This window comes from Chroicocephalus ridibundus, chromosome 1 (genome assembly GCF_963924245.1).
Source record: "Chroicocephalus ridibundus chromosome 1, bChrRid1.1, whole genome shotgun sequence".
Lineage (NCBI taxonomy): Eukaryota > Metazoa > Chordata > Aves > Charadriiformes > Laridae > Chroicocephalus > Chroicocephalus ridibundus.
Genome location: NC_086284.1, coordinates 135,713,623 through 135,737,113, shown reverse-complemented (window position 1 = coordinate 135,737,113; position 23,491 = coordinate 135,713,623). Strand labels below are relative to the sequence as shown.

The following is a 23,491-nucleotide window of genomic DNA, read 5'->3' as shown; positions in this document are numbered from 1 at the left end:
GGAGAAAGCCTTGCACTGTTAAATAAGAAATAAAGGGCCTTCCCTTTGCCCATGCAATGCAACTGGCTCGTCATCTGCAGTACTTGCCATAGCTGTAGGCAGCTGTTAGTGCAGGCACGTGATGCCCACTTGACTTGCCACCGCAGGTAGCACCAGCCTGCCACCACAAAGCAGCAGCTCTGCCAGCGCTCCCGAGGCGTTCTGGAGGCACGTGCCACCAAATGGCAGGGACGGCCCGGTGATCCCTGCACAGGGAAAAGGCAACCCGTGACAGGAAAGCACGGTTAGGCCTGAGTTCAAGCAAAGCGGCAACAGGATGACTCACGGACACCTATTCCAGGAACAGGCGATGGGACAGTTGTCTAAGCGTTTGGATGGAACACGCAGAAGTCTAGCTCGCTGATAGACAACTACTTCTGGCCAGAGCTACACCCGTCCTGCCCAAATTAAAAATAACAAACTCTTGCTCGTGTCACTTGGGAAAACCCTCTGGTTTAAATATCAGCAGCCCCTAAGCCTGGAGCACTCCCAGCAAGGCCCATGCTTGACCTGGTCCCCATTCGCATCCCCCTCCATGGCTCCCTTCCTGCAAGCAAGACCTGGAAACACTTATCCCTGCCAACTAAAGCCATCAGCACACCATCACAAAAAGGCTTTGGGGACCATATTCTGTCACCTTGGTTCACACCAAGGAGTATCTTACTCCCTGCTGCTTCCTATAAGGCTAATGGCCAAGTGAAGCCCCAACTGGCATAAGCCAAGGTGGCCCAATCAAGCCTTTAATTACCACCACCACCCAGGCCTCGGTGGCAACTCCGGGTCACATAAATAGCACGATATTTGAACAGAAACTCAGCCTCTTTTGTGACCAGTTTCAGTGCTTGGTGTGTTGCTGGCATCAAACAACTAATTCATAATGCAGGCATGAAACCACAAATCCAGTGGAGAGAGGGACAGAAGATGTGATATTTTATAATTCCTCGGTTTTGCTCAAAACTGAAATACCTTTAACAAATGTGTCTATAGTTCACTGGTATTTTTCTTCCTACAGCTGTACCACCATACAATTGTAAAACATTATAAATGACACTTTCCAAGCTGTGACCCAGGAGATGACATTTTCATTTCATTTTCAAAAAGGACATAAGAATATAATTCCTAACGACTTAAGAGACTTAGACTCATCTTTAAGAGTGTCACCAAAACAGTCATTAAGATGCTTTCTGAATATCTGTGCTAAGTGACACATTCTCAACAAAATGTTTGCTTGTTTGCTGTTTTTTTTTTCCAAACAGTAATAAAATTCAGATGTATAAACACAATAAACAAAACAATCAGGGCTTATTTTGTCCTGTCCAAAGTGCGTGTGCTTGCACATGCACGTACACACACACACAGAGAAATTTGTATTAATGTGAGTAAATTGAGTAGGCTTTGTCATATCTGTATCAACAACCAGCAATATATATAGTTATGCAGATAAAAATAATGTATTTTAATAGTTGTGTGTAAATAGATGTTTTTAAACTAAAATAAACCAAATGAACCTCGAAGGAGAATATCTAGATAGACACAAAGACATATTTGTAGCTGGACCCTGTGAAATAAGTCCTTACCCATCACAAGGAAGAGCAGGCTGAGCCATCTGCAGTAAAGGCTCTTTGCTATCATCCTTCAGGGAAAGGTTAACACCAACAGGAAAAAAAGCCGCTCCCGTCTTTTTACTTGAATGTGAACCCCGGTATGTGTAACGCACTAATGCAGAAGCCCGACGCGCTGTAACCTTGCCGAGCCGGGAGCAAGGCGGCCGAGCCTGCAAGCCGACGGAGCGGCTACTTGCGCGTTAATCACAGCCAGGGGAGTGGGGAGAGGCTGCAGGGGAGTCGTCGCATCACGGGAGACCTTACCTGTTCCAGGTAGCGTTGGAGCAGGCCCGTCGCTGCTGGGTCCCCCGCTCATCCAAGGCTGCCTGCTCTCTCTTGCCCAGATCACTGAGGCTGGGCGAACTCATGAACTTCAACCTGCGAAGAGTCCTCATGGTCAAATGTGTGTTTGCGCGTGGCAGCTACAGATACACCATCCTGTTTACACACACACACACGCAGCTGGAGCAGCAGCAGCGGCAGCAGCAGCAGCAGCAATGCGAGCAGTTCCCTCCGTTTGCTGTTCAAAAAAGAAACTTAAAAAAAAAAGAAGAGAGAACCAGTCTCTACGGAGCACACCTCTGCCAGCAAGAAAACAAACCTTTAATCAGATCAACTCTGACGTCATCAACTGTGGTTAATAATTTCTCCAGTCCTTTCAAAAAAATAAAAGTCAAACTTCTGGCTGCTCCTGCAGCACTTTGAAGGGGCCCCTTGGAACCGCAGCTGCCCCGAGAGCGAGGGCTTCCCCTCCCCCTGTCCCTGGGCACCACAACCCGGGAATCTCGACCCGGGAATCTCGCTCAGCGCGGCAGCTTGCTCCACCTGTCGTGGGAACTGTTCCGGCTCCTCCAGCGGCTTGGAGGGGGGTGGTGTTGTCTGCTAGCACTTCTCAACCTGTCCCTCTCTCGCTCTCTCTGCACTCATAAATGGAAATGAAACTGGAGGGCCACGGACAGAAAAAAAAAAAACCCAAACCCAAGCAACCAATACTGACGTACTGAGACTTTATTGGAAAGTTTCATAACTGCCTGTGCCCTGCCACGTTACGACACTGCACACACACGCTCTCGCTCCCTCGCTCATACATATACATATGCACACTCCCATAAGCACTCCCTCTCTCCCATACGCACACGGCACAGCCCTACGGCTCGCCTGGGAGGCTGCTTCGGCTGAACGTGTCACACAAGCCACAAGACGGAAAGTATTTGCAAGCAACACAACTGCAGAACGAAAAGTGCTGGTTTGGGTTTTAGCATTTTGAGGAATTTTTGGTGGCGCATAGAAGAGCCAGACACTTTGTCTTTCTCTGGCTGTTTGATTTTTTTTTAAAAATTGAGATAACAGCTGCACAACTTGGGGCATACTTAGTTTCTACAAAAGCCCCAGGTGTCTTATCTTCAAAGGAAAAATCTTTCTCTCTCTGACTGCAGCACTGGAGCTGAAGGATATGCTGCTACAAGACTCCAGCCCAGGCTTAGCTCGCTGCCACTCACTCGCGGTTCTGCTTTAAATTCAGGAGTCCCTGGCTCATCTGCTGGGAAGTAATGTAACAAAACAGTGATTAGCTTTCTCAGAAAAGAAATTGTTTGCAATCGACTGAGCCAGAGTGTAATAACTGTTCCGTCTGTGGCTACGGCATTGGTCTGCAAATAGTCTGGTAAAAGCCACAAGGGCTCCTTGCAGAGTAAGCTCCCACTCACTAGAAGGGGGCTGCATTACAGACAAACTTATCCTTCTTTTTTTTCCCCACTTTCTACTTATTCTTTTCATCTGTGATAACCTATTGTCTAAATTTGGGCTATAATGGGATTTGTTTGTGTCCAAATAATATTGCAAAGCTTACATGACAGAAGAACTGAATCTCTCACCGTGAGATCTGCCCTACATGCATCATTTACTGACATATTTCAGTAAAAATTGATTGCTTTCACTACTCACCCAAACTCAGCTAAGCTTATTTCATATAAATATTTACTTCCAAAATTTATATTTGGTATTACCTACGTGGGAAGCAATTGCAGAACTGCCCAGGGAAATAAATCCATTTTTACCTTGCGCTAGTTTTAGCAGCAGCAGTTTTATCCAGCTGCTTGGATTAGCATTACATTGATTGTCCTTCCCACACCAAAACCCTCAAGTATACAAATGAGCATCACAGTAGATGGCATATAACATTTCACTTTGGAAGGGACCTGCAGCTCTTCATCTAACCTATGTACAAAGACATGGCTATCCCTGGTCTCTTCCAGATGTTTAAATCCTTCAAACAAACGAACAACAATCCACTATGTGCACAGCAGCAAAAGGAAAACAAACACAACAATATATGGCTGTATTCTAAGGAATGAGATGGCTTCTACAGCATACAAATCAGTGACCAAAAATAGATACAGCAGAACACTGCTTTGTTCAAATCGTATGAAGAGCACTCCATTTCTATGGATAATACAGGCCGGGAGAGCAAGGGAACACAACTCAGTCTGAGCTTCTGCTGACGGCTCAGATAAACGTGCGTCTACCCTGTTATGTGAAACAACTAGTTAGATAAACCTGTGGCAATATAATTCCATCTAATTTTATTTTCCACCTAGCTCAGTTGCTTTTCTGCATCTCACTTGCTGTGAATTTGACAGGCCTTGCAAAATGTTATTATACTGGATTAAACCTTTGGAATTTTTAACTCTTTGATCGCTGCGCAGTACTGGAGACTTAATAAACTGTACCCTGATGATGCTAGTATGTCAGCAGCTACATAGTAATATTTCACCTGCTTTCTTTCTTAAAATCCACAAGTTGCTCAATTGACTGAACCCAAGGAGCTGCTGTGTCAACCTTGGATATACCAGACAACACTGCCAAAAGCAGTACTTGCCTTCCTCATAAAATACTGAATCCCAAGAGAAGGAAAAAAAAGACCTCTTTCCCTCTGTATGTTGAAATATTACACCTATAAAAGTCAGACTATTTTTATGCTACCCCATCAATCTCAGTAACCAGTACTGGATTCAGAGTCGACACATGCACAAAGCACATGGGAGAAGCAGCATTCCAATCTCCTGAAACATTTCAGATTGAGGTAACAGAGGACAGGCTTTCCCTACGCTTCTTCCTACGATTCCACCTGATCAAATGTTGATTTATGATAAAATTAATCCTTTTCAACAAGGGTTACCTCCACCCATAATTACCAAGTAATACTTCGCATTTACATTGCGCTGTGCATCCACAGACATCCTTGACTTCATGGCATTCATTAATTCAGCCCTGAGCAGCTCTTGGGTATGAAGGTAAAAGATACAATGCGCACTTCAGCATGAAGAGGGAAGAAGAAAAAGGTGATGTGACTTGCCCAGGCCACCCTGTGAGCAAGTGGCAGAGATGTCAAGAGACTCCAGGACCTCTACCTCCCATTCCAGCATGCTACCGAGGGGATGCTGCGGGGACTGGGGAGCCAGAGACTCCTTGGGCCTGGGCGGCTGGAGGGCGATGCAGAAGACAGAGCTCCTCACCAGGGCTTGCGGTGCGGCTGTTCCTCTGTAGCCACTTGTGAAGAGAGTTGTCGCAATACAGCACTGCTTCAAGATTGAGAGGCTAAGCAGCAGAGATTGCTTGCTATTGGTCATGGAGAGGGATAAGAGCACTGACCGGACTAATAGGGAGGGAGGGGAGGACAGGGGATTGGTGGGGGCCCTCTCGTAGGCTCAATAACGAGCACTACAAGCTTCTTAAATAGAACAACTGCACTCAGCACATTTACAGAACCAAGACTGTAAAGTACTGTTGCGTTAATTCATTTAATCCCAACATGCCGTACACGGTGCTAATACCAGTATTTCACTCACAAGAAACCTGCAGCTCAAAGGTTAAGTGATTTAATCAAAGCCACACACCCACCTCAGTGTGGAAGGCACATCCAGCCCTAGCTCCTGCTCCCTCCCTTCCCCTCCAACATCTCTCCTCATAAAAACAGGCCTGTCTCTACTAGAAACCGTTCTTTCATCTGTGGGGCCCACATCCTGCGGGTGACTGCATGGCAAGTCCCGGAGCTGCCACGATGCCGGAGACGTAGGGGAATTCTGCTCACCTGGACTTGCTTGCTATCTTGAGGCCTAAAACAATGTACAGGTACATGAATATAGGCTGACAGCCCAAGAGGTTTTATGCTGTTATTACAAGATGACGTCAGCATACAGATCCAGGACCTTGTAGCAACAGGGCTTTTAAAATCATCACCAAGGGTAACTCTGTAGTTACCTCCCGGTATGCCTGTAACACCTGCAACGTTCTCTCTGGGAGCTGTGGTTTAAAGACCGCATTGCTGCCCCTAGCAAACGTTGAAAAAAAATCCAGGCAGACCTACCGAAGCGTACACTTGGTTTCAAACGAATGAGATTTGCTTAAAAAAAAAAAAAAAGAAAAAGAGGAAATCCCCCTAAATCTCATTTACATTATGTTAATTTTCACAGTACAATCGTATTGACTTCTTACAAGTTTCTTTTTGACTGTGATGAGAGGGGAAAGGAAGCAAAAAGTAATGTTGATGAATGGGAACTTAAAAAAAAATAAATCACAATATATAAAATTCATAATAAAGCTGCCAATGCTGTGACTGCTACAGGTCAACGTGTCTTCGGCTACACCGTCCTGCTACTGCAATGACAGGTTAACACTGCAGCAATATTAGTGTCAGTGGTAGGATTTGCTATGTCAGCTTTATTCACCAGAGCTTTGCCATGTAAAAAACAACTCAACAAATAGAAATTTTAATTGAAAAAAATAAATAGCTTTATCTCTCCTCCCCTTTTGGAGAGGAGAGCAGAAATCCCCATGCTGAACGGAAATGCTGAACGGTGTACACTCTGCAAGTGAATAATGAAGAGGTAAAATGTATCTATGGCAGAAAGGAGTTAAAAACCTCCCTAGACCAATGCACTTTAGTTTTTCATAAACCACACCACAAAACTTAGGGCATGCCTCAACAGATGCCAAAGCTCAGGAATTAGTCTTCCGAAAAACCACATTTCTTAAAGGCACAGCACGTCCTGCTGCGCCAGCAGAGGAGGGGCAAGGCAGGAGGGAAGAAGGAGATGAGAGTATCAGGAAAAAAAATAAAAGGAGCGGAGGGGGAAATGAAGTTGCAAACCTTATGACTCATCAATTCCTTTGCTACTGTATCCACATAAAGCTCCTTTATCATCAGAAAACAAAGAATAAAGAGAATAAAGAAAGTATGAAACCAAACAGGCACTATTTACACCCTTCCCCCTCCATCCGACTGACTCTCTGCAACCTCTGGAGATAAAGGCACTCTCAAGGACAGTTTCTGCCTGTCCTTTATTGAGGCTGGCCACAGGACAGCCTTCGTTTTGCTAGCCCTTTGCTGCGCTTCTGCTCTCACCGCAGCCAAGCTGATTTATAGGAGGCCACCTGGACTTAGTGGGTCATCTCCCCAACTTCTGAAACACCTCCCGTGTACTCCTGTGCTTCTGCATCCTGTGACCAAGAGTGCCCATGTGACCACAGTTGCCTCCCTTTAGACAGAGCTGGGCTTTCTGCTCCTTCGGCTGCATGAAAGACTTGCACATGGGGTTTCTTTGTCTTCTACACTGTGAAAAAGAAGAAATGCTCAAGACTGAGCAGCAAATGCTCCTTCCTAAGCAAGCAGAAGGTGACCACTAAGAAGAGTCCTTTGACTACTGCTAGAAAGGGATGCTCTGCCCCCCTCGCCATTTCTGCAGGGACACCTGCAAGTGCAGCCCATCCTAAAAAGCTTCAGACCCGACCCACAGGCAGCCGCGGCTGCTGCAGTTCCCACTGCCTGCTCTGGAGATACACTGGCTTGCATCAAACAAGGACACTCTAATCAACTGCAGCCTGCGGACAATCAGGGCCAATTTCCCAGACCTTCCCTTCCCAGTTTTGCTCGGTGTGAGGCAGAGCAGCGTGAATGTGCCTAGGAGACTTTCTCAGCACAAAGAGAGACCTGCATCTGAGCAAAGAGCCATCTGGACAGCAGCAACCAGCCGTGTCTAGTTTCTTTCCAGTTTTCTGCTGGACGACATTTCTTATCTGTTCACTGTTTGAGCATCTCATTCTCCCCACCTTGCTCCCTTTCTGCTTCTCCATCACTCTTTGCTTTTGTGCTCCCTCTTCCTTTTTCATCTTTCTTGGTTAGCTAATTCTTCCTCAGGAAAAGTTTTTAAAAATAAAGGAAAGGAAAAGGAAAAAGGAGACCAAAACGCTGGTACTAACACAGTGTTTGCAAACCCCTCTTCGGCGGAATGTAAGGGAATCAAGTCTTTGTCTTGCCTGATTGGACTGTGAGCTCTTCTTTACCCTTTTCACTTACTGTTTGTACTCTAGCTAGCAAACAGGGCCCTGAGCTCAGAATAGACCCCAGTCACAAGCCTAACCTAACACAGGCCAAGAATCTAGCAATACCTCTAAGGAAACCTTTGCTCAAAGCATGCATGAAAACCCATCCCCTTTGCCAGCAGCAGTTTTTGGTTTACAGATCATAACAATATAAGCAGTTCTTAAAATGCAGTAGAAGATAGCTAAATTTTTTATCCTTGTCCTTCAGGACGTGGGAATTAGGAGAGAATTAGGACAGGAATAGGCCTGTTACACCCTCATCCACAATATCAAGCTTTCCATCAAATGGCAATTCCCCAAGCTCGCAGTATCATTCCTCGTTATCTCTCTATAGGTTTCTGGGAATTAAAGATAGCACAGTGACCTGAACGAGCATGATGGTTATGTTGGAGGAGGCAAAATCAATGCTCTGGATCTGTGCTCAGGATCAATGCTCAGGACCTGTGGCATTACCACCTTTTCTACTCACATCACCTCCAGGCAAGGAGGTGGGTTTCCCAGCATCAGATGTTCCAGGTTTCACTGCTGCCCACGCACCAAATTCACAACCCCCTGCAACCAGCATATACTACTCCAAGGCAAGCCCACAACTTCGCTGTTAAATGGAAGTCAAACCTATAACTGTGATTTAGAAAGGTCTCCAGAGTGCTGATCAATAAGCAAATCAAACGTTTAAAACATTTTGTGCTCTTATTACAAGATCATGAGATAGTGGAAAATTAATCTTACAAAGTAACTGAGCTTATAACGCTCATGATTTTTTTTCCTTCCTGAGCTCTATATGAACTCTTTCCTAAATTGCCTATCTTGCATAATTTTAATTGGATCCCAGAACACCATGACCTTGATGCAGCAGCTACAGTACCTCAGTGCTGTCTTCCACAGTTATATATGGTACAGCGCCTTCCAAATCTGTGAACCCTGGGAGATCAGAATTGTGCGCTGCACAGTGCTATTTTTCTTATATCCAAACATTTCTGATTCAAGGTCTTCCAAGAAGGCTCTGATTGCCTTGGAAGGTCACCAAGATAAAGAACCCACTTTGGTAACTAGCTGAGTTTCTAATAAACGGCACTGGTGGCCAGCTGTTAGTTATGAGTGATATCCCAGCTTAATCTCAAAGCCAGGATATCACTTGTGTGGTATTCTCTGTCCATGAGAATGCGAGCATGGCTGGAAACATGAGCCATGCCTTGAGATTACTGCCACCTCCTGTGCATAAGTCATGGAGGTCACTTCAGTACTGAGCAATGCAAGAGACAGCACTGCAAATTTGGGGGATCTTTGACTCTGGTGGTACTAGGCTGCTGTTACTCAAATGGAACTATAGCTCTCTGGAACAAATCTCGTGGTCCTGCAAAAGTCACAAAAGCCTGGCCTTTGATACAAATGGATTCTTTCAGAAAATTTATCATTCTCCCTTGGCATCACAAGGATATTTTTCTGAATGGAAAAATCACCACGGAGATTTAAAGATAATCCAAAAATTGCAACATTTAGTGAGTAGTTGGACTCTGTAGCGTTCAGTATGGTGGGGCTTTCATTAGGAACTTAAAAACGCGGACCTTTTGCCATCTTTTCATAAACATATGCTGAGACAGTCCCTGCAGACTGCGATACCAGGCAGTGGAAACAGCAAGGGTAAAAAATGGCTTCATCACACAAATAATTTTACACTTGTACATTTAAATCTTCATTTTACCAGGTCAGTAGGTCCACCACTACGTCATCCCAGTATGTATCACGTCAGTGTTTTCTCAGGATGCTCTGGGAAATAACTTATCTCAAAGGGCACAGTGCTGGAATTTTTTAGACTCCACAACAAGGTTTGGAAAAACTCCTTTCACTCTCCAGCCCATTAGCCAGTCTCAGTCTTCAATCAGACATCAACGTGACGCCAGCGTTCAAGTTATCACCTGGAAGGAGTGCGTCATTATTGAGGACATAAGGCAAATTCCATTACATTTCCTTCCATTCCTTATATTTCTTTCCTGTCTCTTTTTCCTGATAGAGTCCTGCTCCTCCAGCTTTTTTGTTCACCAGGCTTCCTTCAGTCATTTCAAATAATCTGCTCTCCAAACGCAGGCTATATTAACGTTTCATTGCAAAATAATTCAAGTTCTCTGAATGTATGTAAAACTAAAATTCCCTTTTTTTTTTCCCCTCTCAGAAAACTGCTGGGACCACAAAAGTTTTAGGCTTCCTCTGGAGCTGTGAGCCATCCAGGGTCTTTCAGGCTTGCTGCTCTAGAGCCAGCAGTTTGAAAGCCCACACACGCTGAGCTCCCCCACTCTGAAGCAGAAAGGTTGAAGGACTTCTCTCAAGCAAGGCTCCCAGATGCTGGACCTCTGTGGTCTTGGTACTGAAAGCCCTGGGTCACGTCTCTAGGATGCACAGCTCCTTCATACAGAAAGCCATAGGCCATGTAGTCCCAGGCTTGCAGCCAGCACTTGCTTGAATTGCTTCTTGCAGACCATACTTGATTTGGGGAATGACATTGGAAAAAATTAATTGAAAACCTCTCATGAGCGGAAAATCCTGCACTGTGGTCAGTTCCACACTCAAATCTGTCTCCAGTCCTTTAGGATACTTTCGTGTTATAAATAGGTTGGTACCAAACTTCACAACATTTTCATGGTGAGATATGGCGATCGCTGAGGGGAGGATCACGGGAGGACGGACAAAGCCTGGCCGTCCACAGAGAAACTGCAGCCTTTGCTCACCCTGACTTAAAAACTGACAAACCCATTTGTATCAGCCTGCTTCTTTCTTTTTTTAATTTCAAGCCCATCTGAGCCACATGCCAGGTTTCAGCCTGATGAGACCTGAAGGGATGAAGACCGGAGGTGACAAGGATGCCAGGGAGGGCAGCCGGGCCTGTGCCTCCCCTTCAGCCACACGGGTGCTGCTGCCGAGTGCCCTCACCCACTGGGCGCATGGGGAAGAAGCCCTGAAAACAGCCATATGAAACACAAAAAGGAACCAATAAAAAAGGCACCATAACATCTGTGAGGGCGTGCTCCCAGGCACGTTGCTTTTAACTCGGTTTTCAACTTTTTGACAGAGCCCCTCACGACTTGTTACGGCCTCCTTCGGGCGGGATTACCCCCGTCTGAGACGAGGAGACGCTGCCAAGGAAGCCGCTTCGTTACCGGTGCCCCGAGGCGATCGATGGCCCCGGCGGGCCCTGCCCCGCTCCGCCCCTCGCCCCGACACCGGGGGCCGGGCGCGGAGTGCCGGCCGCCGCCGCGCCCCCTGCCGGGCCCGGGCCCGGTCCCGCAGAAGGCAAGCCAAAATGGCAGCCAGGGCGGCCCGATGGGACCCCGCCACTGAAACAGCTCAACCCCTGCAAACATTTGTAAATCGACAGCTGTTCCATCACGTTTGGGCGCTTTTTTTTTTTTTTTTTTTTAATAAAAGGAGTCAGTCTTTTGGTTTTCCAGATGGCACGAAAGGGGCAGCGGCAGCAGGGCAAAGACAACAGGCAGGGCCTGGTCCCCTGCTCCCTCAGGCAGCCCCCAGGAGCTGCGGTGTGTCACCCCCTTTTAGAGGGGGACAAAAATCCGAGACCAGGTCCTGAGGGGTCTCCTTGGTGGGAGATGCTTCCCACAGGACTCTCTCGTGTCCCAGGCAAGCAAATAAACCCTCCTTGCCTCACACTTTTTTCTTGTTCGCCCTTCTTTTGCGCCACAGCCACCACAAACAGCGGCGGGGAGGTGGGTCAGAGCAGCAAGGGCCACCCGTGGCCTCAAACCAGCCAGGCCGTCCGGGTGATGTCCAAAGCACAAAGTTAAAAGTTTATCAAGAAGCTTCAGTTGGGACATGGTTGAGACATCACAGAAGGTACCTAACCTTGAATAGGATGCAAAATGAAACAACGCGTCTTAGGCGTTCTTTTGCGGTTGATGACTTAGACATAAGATAGCAAAAAACATTACTTCTGCACCAAAGTCGAGTGGAGAGTGCATCCCAAACTAACCTTGGGTAATTGTAATGCTAAAATACACACCTCTTTGTGAATAATGCGCATGCTAATCAGGTAACCTCCCTAAATGTTTTAAACATGAACTTAGATGCATATGTATAGTTAGGAGTGGTGAATGAATCATTATTAACCAATCATCTGTATTTTATCATTACAAATATTGGGTGGTTTGAAATGTGAGGTGTGCTAGCTATTGCTAAATGCCTGACACCCAATCCTGCAGAATTGAAATAAAAACAAATATCCCAGCTTAGTGTGGCGACTAGCTCTTGCACAGCGGGTAAAGAACCCCTATTTAGGGACAACACCAGCACATCCAGGCGGCCGCAGGGTACCCCCAACCCCACTCCAGGCACAGACCTGAGAAGCGGCTGTAGCACTGTGAGTCTTACAGTTTTGCCGTTCATCTGCTTTTCACCAGGACACATATCCATAAAGCTTTAGTCCCTGCTGTGACATTTTGGTGCTTGCAAATTGTAAGGCATCAGTCAAAAGACAGAGGGAAGCAACCCTTTTTTTCCCTTCCTTCCCCCTTACGACTCAGAAAGGTCAGATTTGGAATTAATTTTGTTCTGTGTAATGTTTTGGCTTGGTTTGTATTTATTCCAAGTGAGTTCACCCATTTCTACTGCAGAAATAAAAGGTCATGAAACCAGTGAATTCTCTCTCTCCTAAAAGGGGTGAATCCCTTCTAGGTAGTGAATCACCAATGAAGTGTAATGCAAGAAAAGAAAATGCAAAAATATATTCTGTGGGACTGTAATCACAGCTGGGTGCAATTATAAAATGCACAAGGGCACTTTGGATGCCATTTGCTTGCATCAATTTTTAAGTTGACTCTTTAATTTGACCAATGAACACAAGGAAAAAAGTAAAACAAAATTTTTACTTTTTGCAAAAAAAAAAAAAAAAAGAAGGGCAAAAAATAGCACACCATCTTCCTTTCTCCAATATTTGGCTATGCAGCAGTACGAGCCAGCACAAAGATTTGGGCAGACTGGGAGAAGGAAGGAGGACAGGGAAAGGAGGAGTTGAATCACTTTATACACAAAAATAAAACAATCCTGGCCCTCAGCTAATACGTTGCATGTCAAAAAGAAGATATGTGCGTGTGTATATATATGTGTGTCATTATGTCATTTTTATTAGTCATCTGTTTTAGATATTGGGTCCAACAAAGTTTTAGATCCAGATTTAAACACTCTGAGAAAGGAGAGTATCCAGAATTGAACCTTTGACTCAGACCAGCATAAAGATAAATGGCTTTTTGAATCCAGGTTTTCAGTTCATTGACTCTGTTTGGGTTTCCTTGGTTTGTTTAGTACAAGAATTTAGCATGTCAGATGAAACGTAAACACATCTAAACTTACTCTGCTGGAATAAAATAGAAATTTTTACTGTTCATTTACTGTCATGTATTGCTTCCTACCTATGCTTTCAACAGAAAATCTTCTTGGTTCAAATGTTTTGAAGCATCTTTTTTTGAAAGGCAAAAGGCTTTCCAACTGTATTGTTGGTACCTAGTAGTGTTATTAAAAAAAAAAAAAAAAAAAAAAAAGGAAAAGCATAGGAGCCTTAATTTTTAAAGACTGAATCCTTAATACTGTGTAACAACTTTTCCCTATAAGAGGGCCAAAACCAAAGGCATCCAAAATGATTAGATAGTTTGTTAAGTCCTAGTTAAGAGGTTTAATGAAATTGTCGTCAGGACCCACTTGCCTTTATCTACATACTTTTCTTACTACTTTATCAAGAAATGCTATCTAGTCTTCAACATCAGGTGCTGAAACAGTCCCATTTCAATTCGAAAGCAGAACACAAGTTCTAAAGAAATAAAAAAATCATCATTTTTCGAGCTCACATCATGATTTTTTTGTGCCTAGTATAGAATTCTTAAGGCCTTATTTTGGTAATTCTCATTCTTTAACTTTCGGAAGAAGTGAGGTGACCTGTCCTCCTCTGCTCAGCTCTATGAAAGTGGTTTGGGTTGCATTTGTGTGGAGTTGGGGAAAAAAGAGGAACGAAAGATACTATTTTCCTTTACTTATAAGAAAATTAAATGTAATAAATGAAAGACGTCAGCTGTTATAGAGTTGACAGTTATTTTACATAAAGTTAGATAGGCAGATCAAGAGATAGAATATTTATGCTTTTATCTACACTTTCCTAGTGTCTGTATTTTACTGAGATGGTAAATAAGAAACAGGAAGAAAACTTTGAAGTGATTCCTTCCTTTTGATTAAATTCTTCGTAATTGCTGTGAAGAGAGAGAAGACCTTCATGACTGCAGTGACAGCAGCGTAGTGACCTGGGAGGTCAGAACTGGAAGGTGCATAAAGTTCAGTCACTCTAGCTTAGACTTTCCGTTTTTTAAGCTCATTCAGCACTAATTACTAGGAAATGAGGTAATGGCCATCGGGAGTGGGATATGTACATCTCACAAACAGAGATGTACAGGAAAATCCAGACCTCATTCCATGGTTGCTGGAGAAAACTGGGCACATCCAGGGTGCACTTCATCCCATCCTACAAAGAGTGTTTAAATCTGTTCAGGAAAGTCATGCTGGGGGACACGCCTGTTTTCTCCAACTATAAAGAGAACATAACGTGAGCAGTTCAGATATGGATATGGTATTCCAAGATGTAAATACCTAAAATTAGATGAGTGTCACCCCCAGTCTCTTACTGCCTGGTTAATCATGATAGAAGTGCAAATAATCTGGCATCCAACTAATGAATGTTTCATTTCCTCAAGTACATGCTGTGGCCCTAGATGAAGAGACCTTTGGGAGATGCCTTTGGCTTACAAGCTCAGTTGGTATTTCAAGTAGGGAGATATTAAATTAGGAGTATTTCTACCCAAGTCTATTGTCAACCAAAGGCATTGCCGGACTGAGAAAAAAATGGGCAAAGTTTGCAGCCTTTGTGGGACGGCCTCAAATGGGATTTGCTGCTTAAGAGCATCTTCTGGCTAAGAAATCAGATGAAATTTTAGGGAAGAGTTGAGCTGAAAGTAACACTCACACCAGCAGTGGACAAGGAGAATTGAAGAATAAATAAAGATACTGTCAGGTTCTCCTCTTTGTATTGGAGGAGGAGAAAGAAAAGGAGCAAACAAAGAGTTACAGTTTTGCCAGGAATTTCTCATAATAGTAATTATGAAAAGATCGAGCGCTTATCAGCTGTGACAGTAAACATTGCTCACCTCCTTTATTATCTCAACACTCTCCTACTGACTTTTGTCTCTGTGTGAGCACAGCAAGCACAATAGTTTGCTGTTTCTGAGTAGGCCCCTGCCATGCCAAGGCTTCCGTACGTGCTGGATTTGAAACCTGTGACATTTCCATGGAACAATATGGGACTCTACACATCCAGAAAGTAAAACTTACATACAACTGTTTGCAAAGGCCAAGGCCATGGCCTGCAGATATAAACTATTGGAGACCTGAAACCTTCCATACGTGTTTTCTATGGTCCTTGTTACAGTAGGGCCAGGCTCCTAAAACCTTTAAATTATATCATGCCACAACGAAAAGCAAATAATAAATGTAACTGTGAAAATATGCACACTGCTGGAATATAAAATTTGAATACAGTGCTGCACTTAAAACCATAAGCATCACTTAAAGTTTATTATATTGCCAGCAAGTGAGAAGTTACGGCTTTTGCAAAGAAAAAAAAAAAACGAAGTGGTTATAAAATGCTGGGTTTTGGCTGGCAGGCAGTGTTTTCTTTTCATAAGGCATTGGTATTTCTACTCAGCAAACACTCTGTCAGGGTGGTGGTAAGTCACTCAATGCATAATGTCTAATAATGCCTCCTCGTGTGGTGAGAACTCTGACCTGACTGTCCATCACAGTAAGGTTACAGATTACATAGTCATCTATAAACAGTTTACAGTGGGATAGCTTGCAAAGGCTCTGCTAGAAACAGAAGGCATGCATATGTCTCTCTGTGTACTCTGCAGGGCAGTTATTTACAATACCAGGAATAGAAGTTTAACAACAAACAAAACAAAGATGGGAGTGTTCACAGTGAACTTTTCAAAATACTTCAGTGAAGCATCAGAACAGTTTTTAGTTCTGCTGGCAATGGCTGAATCCTCCTAGCAGACGTGTTTGGAGTTGCTGCTGACAGAACTCACGTTTGGTGATGGATTAGTTGGTAGGCTGCTAACTTAGTTAACAGCAGACATGGGTATTTGTTTCAGAGGAGGTTGTAAAGTTCAGGAGCAGAAGATTTGTGGGTATGCTCGAAATAATGTAGCAGGGAATTCCTGACTGAGTTGTACCCAGATTTTTCCCCTCACCTTTTCCAAAGGAATCGCTTATAAGGAGAAAAGTGATGCCCATACCCGTAACTCTTCATGACCTGGGACTATCAAGTGCTCATTGTACAACATCCCCTTCTCTGCTACTGATACCACTAACTCACTTCTTGGGGAATCCAGAGAGGCAGTAGCTAACAGCACCCCGGAAATCCTTGGGGAAAAAAGGGCAGTGCAAGTGAAAATAATTTCTTTCCCTTTTAAAAATCTGTGCCCAGTTTAAAGACAAAGCTAAATTCTGCTGTAGGTCACAGCCTTGCACTGGATTACGGTGCAGGGCCCTGGTGGGAGCTGCAGATTATAGGGGACCATTTACCCCTGCAAGCCTGAGATGAGACCAAGTAACCACCGTAACAAAATCCGGCTACCACTGCAATAAAGTAGCATGGAATAGGCATTCCCATCATTTAGCGCTTGATACAAACTGGGAAGAAAGCATGCATTACTGTCAAGTAAATCAAAACAGAAGTTTACAAGAGCAAATGCTTTAGAAAATATCTCTTCCCTTAAAAAACGCAGGAAAAAAAAAAAGTTGAAGCCATGGCAGAGGTTAGATTCTGCAGCTCAATGATAAAGTAAATAAATCTTTAAGAGAAAATAAGTCTCTTAATACGTTCAGAAAGAAAATTCTTTTGGAGGAGGAAACTAGCAATTGTTTTCTGAGAAAATTTCTAAGTTGCTTTGCAAAAATAAGAGCTACTACATGTGATGATAATGTTAAAAGAAAAGCAGAACAACATCAAAGACGGATTAAACACATTTACTTTCCTTTCACATAAATGCACGCACACACCCCCATACACACTCTCCATTAATGACTAGAGTTCACTGAAAGTGATTTCAAGAAATCTGTAAAATTTCCTCCTTCCTAAAAACCTTGAATTCTCAAACGCGGGTCTAATTTCAGCAATGAATATTAAGGGACTCTGGAGGGCTGCGCCAAGCACCTCTGCAGAAATAGCTGCAGCTGTGTAAGATATTACTACCCCTCAGCTGTTTGGTGCCGCTTCTTGCCACACCCACATATACATCAATCATATATAATCATATATAGGTCATTTGAGAGTTCCTCATACGCTTCAGTGCACAGTCAGCCGGGGCGGCTTAATTTGTTTCTGCAACGGTTGCCCGGCCATGATCTTGGTGAACAGTATCTGAACCCTCTCATTCAGCTGGAGGTCACCATGGCGGGTGACACCCCAGCTTCTGCATCACCCCACTCTGGCTCTCTACTTCAGGGCTTTTCTCCCCCCGCCCCTCCAAGGACATAAAGCTATTTAGAGGTTCCTCTCGGAGAGCAGAAATTCAAGCAGTTTTCTATATTGCTTGCTCACAACCCTGATTCAGCTGTAAATAGATTCACAGCTGAAAGTTCACGCATACCATTTTTTAAGCTGCGCTAAAGCTAGAGGGATGCAGACTGACATGAGCTGATGTTAAAAAATCCCGAAGTACTGCACTGCTGTTCAGATATTTTTCTATGGCAGAAAATAAAGTGGGATCTGTGGGAAATCTCAGAAGAGAGATGTTAACCCTAGTCAATCCAAGGGAATGAGCTCTCCAGGTGTCTGAAATTGGAAATATTTTCCAGTTGCAAATAACGTTGCAGAAATATGTGCTTACCTGCTCAAAGGAGAAGAAAACAGGAGTGAATAGCAAATAGGGAAGACTGCAGCAGGTTTCCAGGAGTCACATGAAAATTCTTGACAGGCGATACGATTTGGTTGGAAAAAAGTCAGCCCCTTGCAAAAAAGGCAGCTCTGCAACAAAAGATGCACAAAAAGTAGTATTGCACATATTGCTATTCTAGGAACTGTTTCTCAAGAGTACACTAATGAGCTCATAACACACGCAGAAATGAAACAAGTGCTGTTCCCTCTCATCACTGATAGAAATAGACATTTCCTTCTTGCCTCTTTTCCCTTTTCTGTTTTGTTTTCTTTTAGGGGGAGCGACTCATTGACACCAACACCAAGAGCTACACCCGTCACTTAAGAGGATAAGAGAGTTTCCATGAGCACACACAGTGCAAGTGAAAATGGTTTCAAATATGCTGGACGATCTGCGGTGATGACTTTTGGAGAGCAGCTGACCTATAAGGCCCAGAAAAGTCTTAAATGCATAATTTAGAAACGCTGGAAAGTCTTTCTTTAAGGCTGCAAATGATGGTCGTAATATCGCTGCCTGTCCTGGGCTGGTCTTGAAGCGCCTCTCTGAGATGACTATTAACACAGCAAACAACGCCAGAGTGGGTATCCTTGGTGCAGCAGAGGATTTATAATGACTTAGAATACAAACATCTTCATAATTTGAAGATATATATTTTTTTAAAAACACCGGTCAATAAATATAAAATGCTATTAGGGAAAAAAAAAATATATATACACATACACACACATAGACACACCAGTGGTATTCACACACATCTGCATCCACATTCTAAGCACGGTTCTTCGTGGCTTGCGCTTTGCATAGTCCTTAGTACCAGCTCTAACACACTGCTAAATCTAACTAGGAATACATAGATCTCCCATTTTACTCAGTTTATCTTGGGTACAAACCACTCTTGCTTTTGTTTTGTGGCATTTCATACCCACTTTGCAAGGATGTAAATAACTGCATGTGTTTAAAAAAAATACATATTTTACGGTTAATCTTTCCTGCGTTTAAGAGAACAAAATAATCCCCTTATACTCCCACCTTTTGTCTGCTCTATGGCTGTGAGCTTCATTCCTTTACCACTTATTTTAGTCAAAATCAGAGGTGTTGGTTTAAATAACAGCGTTGTGCGAAGTCGGTGCATTTTGACTGCAATGCGTTAAGGAGCGCGCACACAAGCAGCTCAGCAGCCAGCTGGCAGAAGGGGAGAAACTATCGGTAGCTTGTAGGCTAACAGAGCCACGAACCGATATTTTGAGTACCTGGGGGCAAGGCAGGGAAAGCAACCTTTTCAGCGACATGCGGGCATCTGGGAGATGACACACGCACAAATTGGAAGTGAGGGATGTATAGCAAAACCACAAGATATGAGAGTAGTACACTGGATAGGAACACGCTAGACCAACAAAAACTCCCGTGGACATAGCTAGACATTATACTAGTACAAAACTGCTCTAAGCAAAGCGAGCTGTTATCAGAGTAGAGCTTTCTTGATATAGCTGGGTTTATATTAGGAGCGTCTGCCAAAACTGCTAGACTGGACAGGACATTGAGGTCTTCCAAAAGCTATGACCAGCCAGTCTCAGCTGGAAGTGGATATTATCAAAGTAGGATCTAAAATAACAGATCTTGTCATGAATTTTGGCTTTTTCCCCCTCCCTGCTTAAAAGGCAAACTGAAGAAGACTCTTAATCTTCTAATTTAAAGTAGATGAGAAAACCCACAAATTTTAGCCAGAGATTATGGACTGAAAGTGCAATAATAGCCATCCGGTTCTCAAAAGATTAGATGCTTATGGGTATGAAAATAGTGTTTCGCTTGGGGATCATGCTTTGACATTTCCATGCTAGCAGATTAAAAAAAAAAAAAAAAAAAAAATCATCCATTTTGCCTATAACCTGTGATAATTTGATTAGCTGGGATAATAAACTAACATACAGTGATGCTTTTCAGGATTTGAGGGGGTTATTTCAGAATAAAACTCCATTGCCTTTTTTATTTAAATCGACCTGACTTTGATGATGAAAGCTCAGCTATTCCATCAATGCATGCATGAAGTATAAATTACTATTTTTTTTTAATTTGTGAATTACGTTTATCTTGCTTTCATCTAATATCCTGTATACCTTAAACTATTTATAGGTTCAGAGGAAAGGAAAAAAGAGAATGTCTGGAAAAAAAACCAACCCATGATGCTGTTGTACAGACATTCCAGGACACTGTAATTAAGCATATTCCTCACACCAGCTGAGCAATCAGTCTGTTATTTTGGCAGGTAAAGCAAATCAAGGAATCATATAGACTTTTGTTATCAAGTATTGATACCATACCTTAAACCAGGCAGAATTTCAGAACTGCTTTACAGTTTTCTCAGGCACATACTACTTACCCATCCCTCGCTATAGGGAAAGCAGCAATACAAGTCTCTGAGGGCAATCACAGTGACGGACCAAAATACTTTTGCAGACATAACCGTCACGTTGTGGCTTTAGAGACCTCCTGACCAGCATTAGAAGAAACACAGTTCCAGAGGTTCCTGGACCCCAAAGCTGCCACAAATCCAGATTCAGCTCAAACTGCTCTGAGCCACAGGGCAGTGTAATTTCTAGGTATATTCTGTGTGTGTGAGGCAGAGGATGAAAAGGTGAAGCGTGGCTGGTGATGCCGCTTGAAAAAACAGCTATTTTGGAATTTGCTCAAATCCAAAATGCTATTTCTGGCAGAGAGGCTAATTGTCCAAGTACTAGTGAGTATTCAAAAATATGAGGTAAAACGCAGGATCGTGCATCACAGGTGTACGATAACTAACACATTAATATAACTGCCCTTCTTTTCTAAGTGACTGTATTTTAACTTATTTGCAAGTGCGGGTGAAATTAATTTTTCATACAGCATGAATGTGCTCAGCAAAGGGACTGCCAGTTCCTCCTCAGGACCGACAACAAGAGCTGCTGTACATCAGTATTTCAGTGGAGCTGACACAGTTGCCCACTTACACCTACAGCTTAGCCAGCTGCGGCCAGAGAAATCAGTCACACGGACTCTAATTTCGGGTATTACTGCATATGTCTTTCAATTCAGCCGCGAGTGGCCGGCAAATAAACTCTATCATTTCAACGACTGCAGTCTACAAAGGCGCAAGCCAAGAATCAATGCACTGGCTGGAAATGGTGATTGCAATTAAACTACAATCAGCCTGGCAGGCTGACGTGATCAAGGTCTGTTGCGTGAAAGCCCACAGCAGCACTATTACAGACCTTTTTCTATTGGGAGATTTTAATCGGGGACTGCGATGACCAGGAAGAACATCGATGGCTGGAAATTGCAAAGGCTTGGTCACTACTTTCAGAGTTTTGCAAGCTCGGCTCAATCAACCAGAAGCGTAGAGAAAAGTGCATAGGAAGAATGAGTTGAAAAGACTTTGATATAAAACGTACCATCTGTACTCTTGGCTTTATTCCTCCAGTAACATGCGTGTAGATTTGCCTTTGGGCTAGCTAAGTCTTACTTCAATCTATGAAGCAAGTGCCCTTTTGTGCTTTTGGCCTTCCCCTCCCCAGTCATTTAACAAGCCAGTCTACAACTGGTCTCAACAAGCAAGACCACGGGGTTCGGCCTATGTTATTGCTGGCGTCCCAAGCACCTCGATTCACTCTTCTTTTAGACTTGTGAAATACTTGCAGGTCTAAATACCTTTTTCTCTCGTTTTTGAGAGAGATAAAAAGATGGCAGTATGTCATCTAGGCTTTACTTCCCTGATCTTTATCCTTAAAAAAAAATATATACAATTTCACTTTAATGGAATTAAAACTCATACCATAAATTCAAGTTATAACTAAAAAATGAGTTCTGATGAATTCTGGCTACAGAAAAGGATAGGAAAGCCTGTGCTGACTTTCCCTGGGGCAACATTGTACCTCTGACAAATAATATGATTGTTTTTAATGCTGACTTCTCATAGCTGATTTTTTTTTTTTTGCTGACAGTCGGTTTCTGTTGCATGTATTGCTGAGTTTCTTTTCTGCTGCAATAGTGACACTTAATCTGCTTTTTTATCTCTGAGGACATCAACTTATGAAGATAGCAACCTAAAGGCGATAATTTCTCCTGAAAATCCTTGGTGTTACTCTTCTAAGTAGGATGAAAAAGTCATAGAAAGCTCTGCATTAAAATGTGTTAAATTTTACTCCATGGAGACAAAGAAAAAGCTAGAACGTACCAAAAGCAAAAACAAAATTTTAAGGGGCTCATTATAGGATCAACCAAGTCTAAAAGCACCAAAAGATTTCCCCTCTTATCTCAGATTATGACTTTCTCCACACCCAAAACTCCTACTTAAAACCCCTCTCCATACTCAAAACTCCAATAATTCATATTTTAAACCTCTCTCATTCTTCATTTCCCACAGACCAGATCTTAAACTTAAGGACTAATTGATGGCATGGACAAGTGGTGCACAGATTACAGCATGCGTGCTTGCACAGACGTAGGCGGTGACGCTCCAGTTCATAGAAAGGACCCTGTGAACTGGATTTCGCAGCACCCCAAATGTAATTCTTATTCAGCTACGTGAAAACGTCTCACAAGCAAAGCTTGCAAATGCAACTGCACACGGCCAGCGTTTTCACGCTGCGAGCGAGCTGTGAATTTAATCGTGGAGTTAGAACACTAACACATTTTTCAAGGGATTACTACCACTTAACAACACAGACAGAAAAAAAAAAAAATCCCTTTAAATCTTTCTGCACTGCCCTGGTGCTGCTTTAATGAAAATTATAGAAAAATATTCAACAATTTAATCAGGAAAAGACTGGAAAATCCTATTCATAACAGGCAACATTTTAAGCTAAATTCATATTTGACATGTTAGTGCCTTGGTTTCACAGACTGCCCGTTCAGTGGTCTCACACGAAAACCAACATCCCCCAGCAATTTCAATAAAACGTTAAAGCCTCAGGGAGAAGAGTTCTTGGATGTGGCAACGCAGCATAACTAAGCACTGAAAGTTCCCTTTGAACTTTCCACGGGCTTTTTCAGGACAAAACAGAAAGGTCTCTCCTTTGCTTCCATTAAAGCACTCAAACACATTAAATTTTGAAGCAGCATTGAAGGGTTTTACTAGGAAAGGATGCAATGAGTGTAAACGAGGGCATTTTGGAAGAATTTCAGTTGAGCACCCCCTAGGTCTCCTTTGCTGGCTCAGTCACTTTCAATAATCTCATGGTCAGGGACTGTCAACTGTTTTACCCCTACATTTGAAAATTGAGCAAATCCAGGTGGGATTTTTTGCCCAGCAGCCTGGCACAATCTCTGCAGCAACATTCCTCAAAAAAAAAAAACCAAAATGAAGAGAGGCATTCCCCTTCAGCTGCCTTTGCTTTAGAACTCAAATGCCAACATGTCTTATTAGCCTCCTTCCTCATTCCCAGGAACTGTGGGAGGTAGAAAACCAAAAAGGGAACCAATTGTCTTCCTATTTATAAGGAATTCTTGCAC

The 23,491-nt window shown here is 43.3% G+C and overlaps 1 protein-coding gene across 7 annotated transcripts in view; it reads right to left on the bottom strand.

The window, feature by feature from the left end:
• PRR5 (proline rich 5) overlaps positions 1-23,491 on the bottom strand; it is a 98,998-nt gene that overhangs the window by 57,276 nt on the left and 18,231 nt on the right. For 2 of the 7 annotated variants that reach the window (XM_063354901.1, XM_063354881.1), the window contains 2 exons: positions 17,960-18,096; positions 1,908-2,021 (listed from right to left, as the gene is read on the bottom strand). In XM_063354901.1, the coding sequence (XP_063210971.1) occupies positions 1,908-2,011 (104 nt within the window). In that variant the 5' untranslated portion in view covers positions 2,012-2,021; positions 17,960-18,096. The other 5 variants (XM_063354894.1, XM_063354888.1, XM_063354896.1 and 2 more) reach the window with 4 other exon arrangements.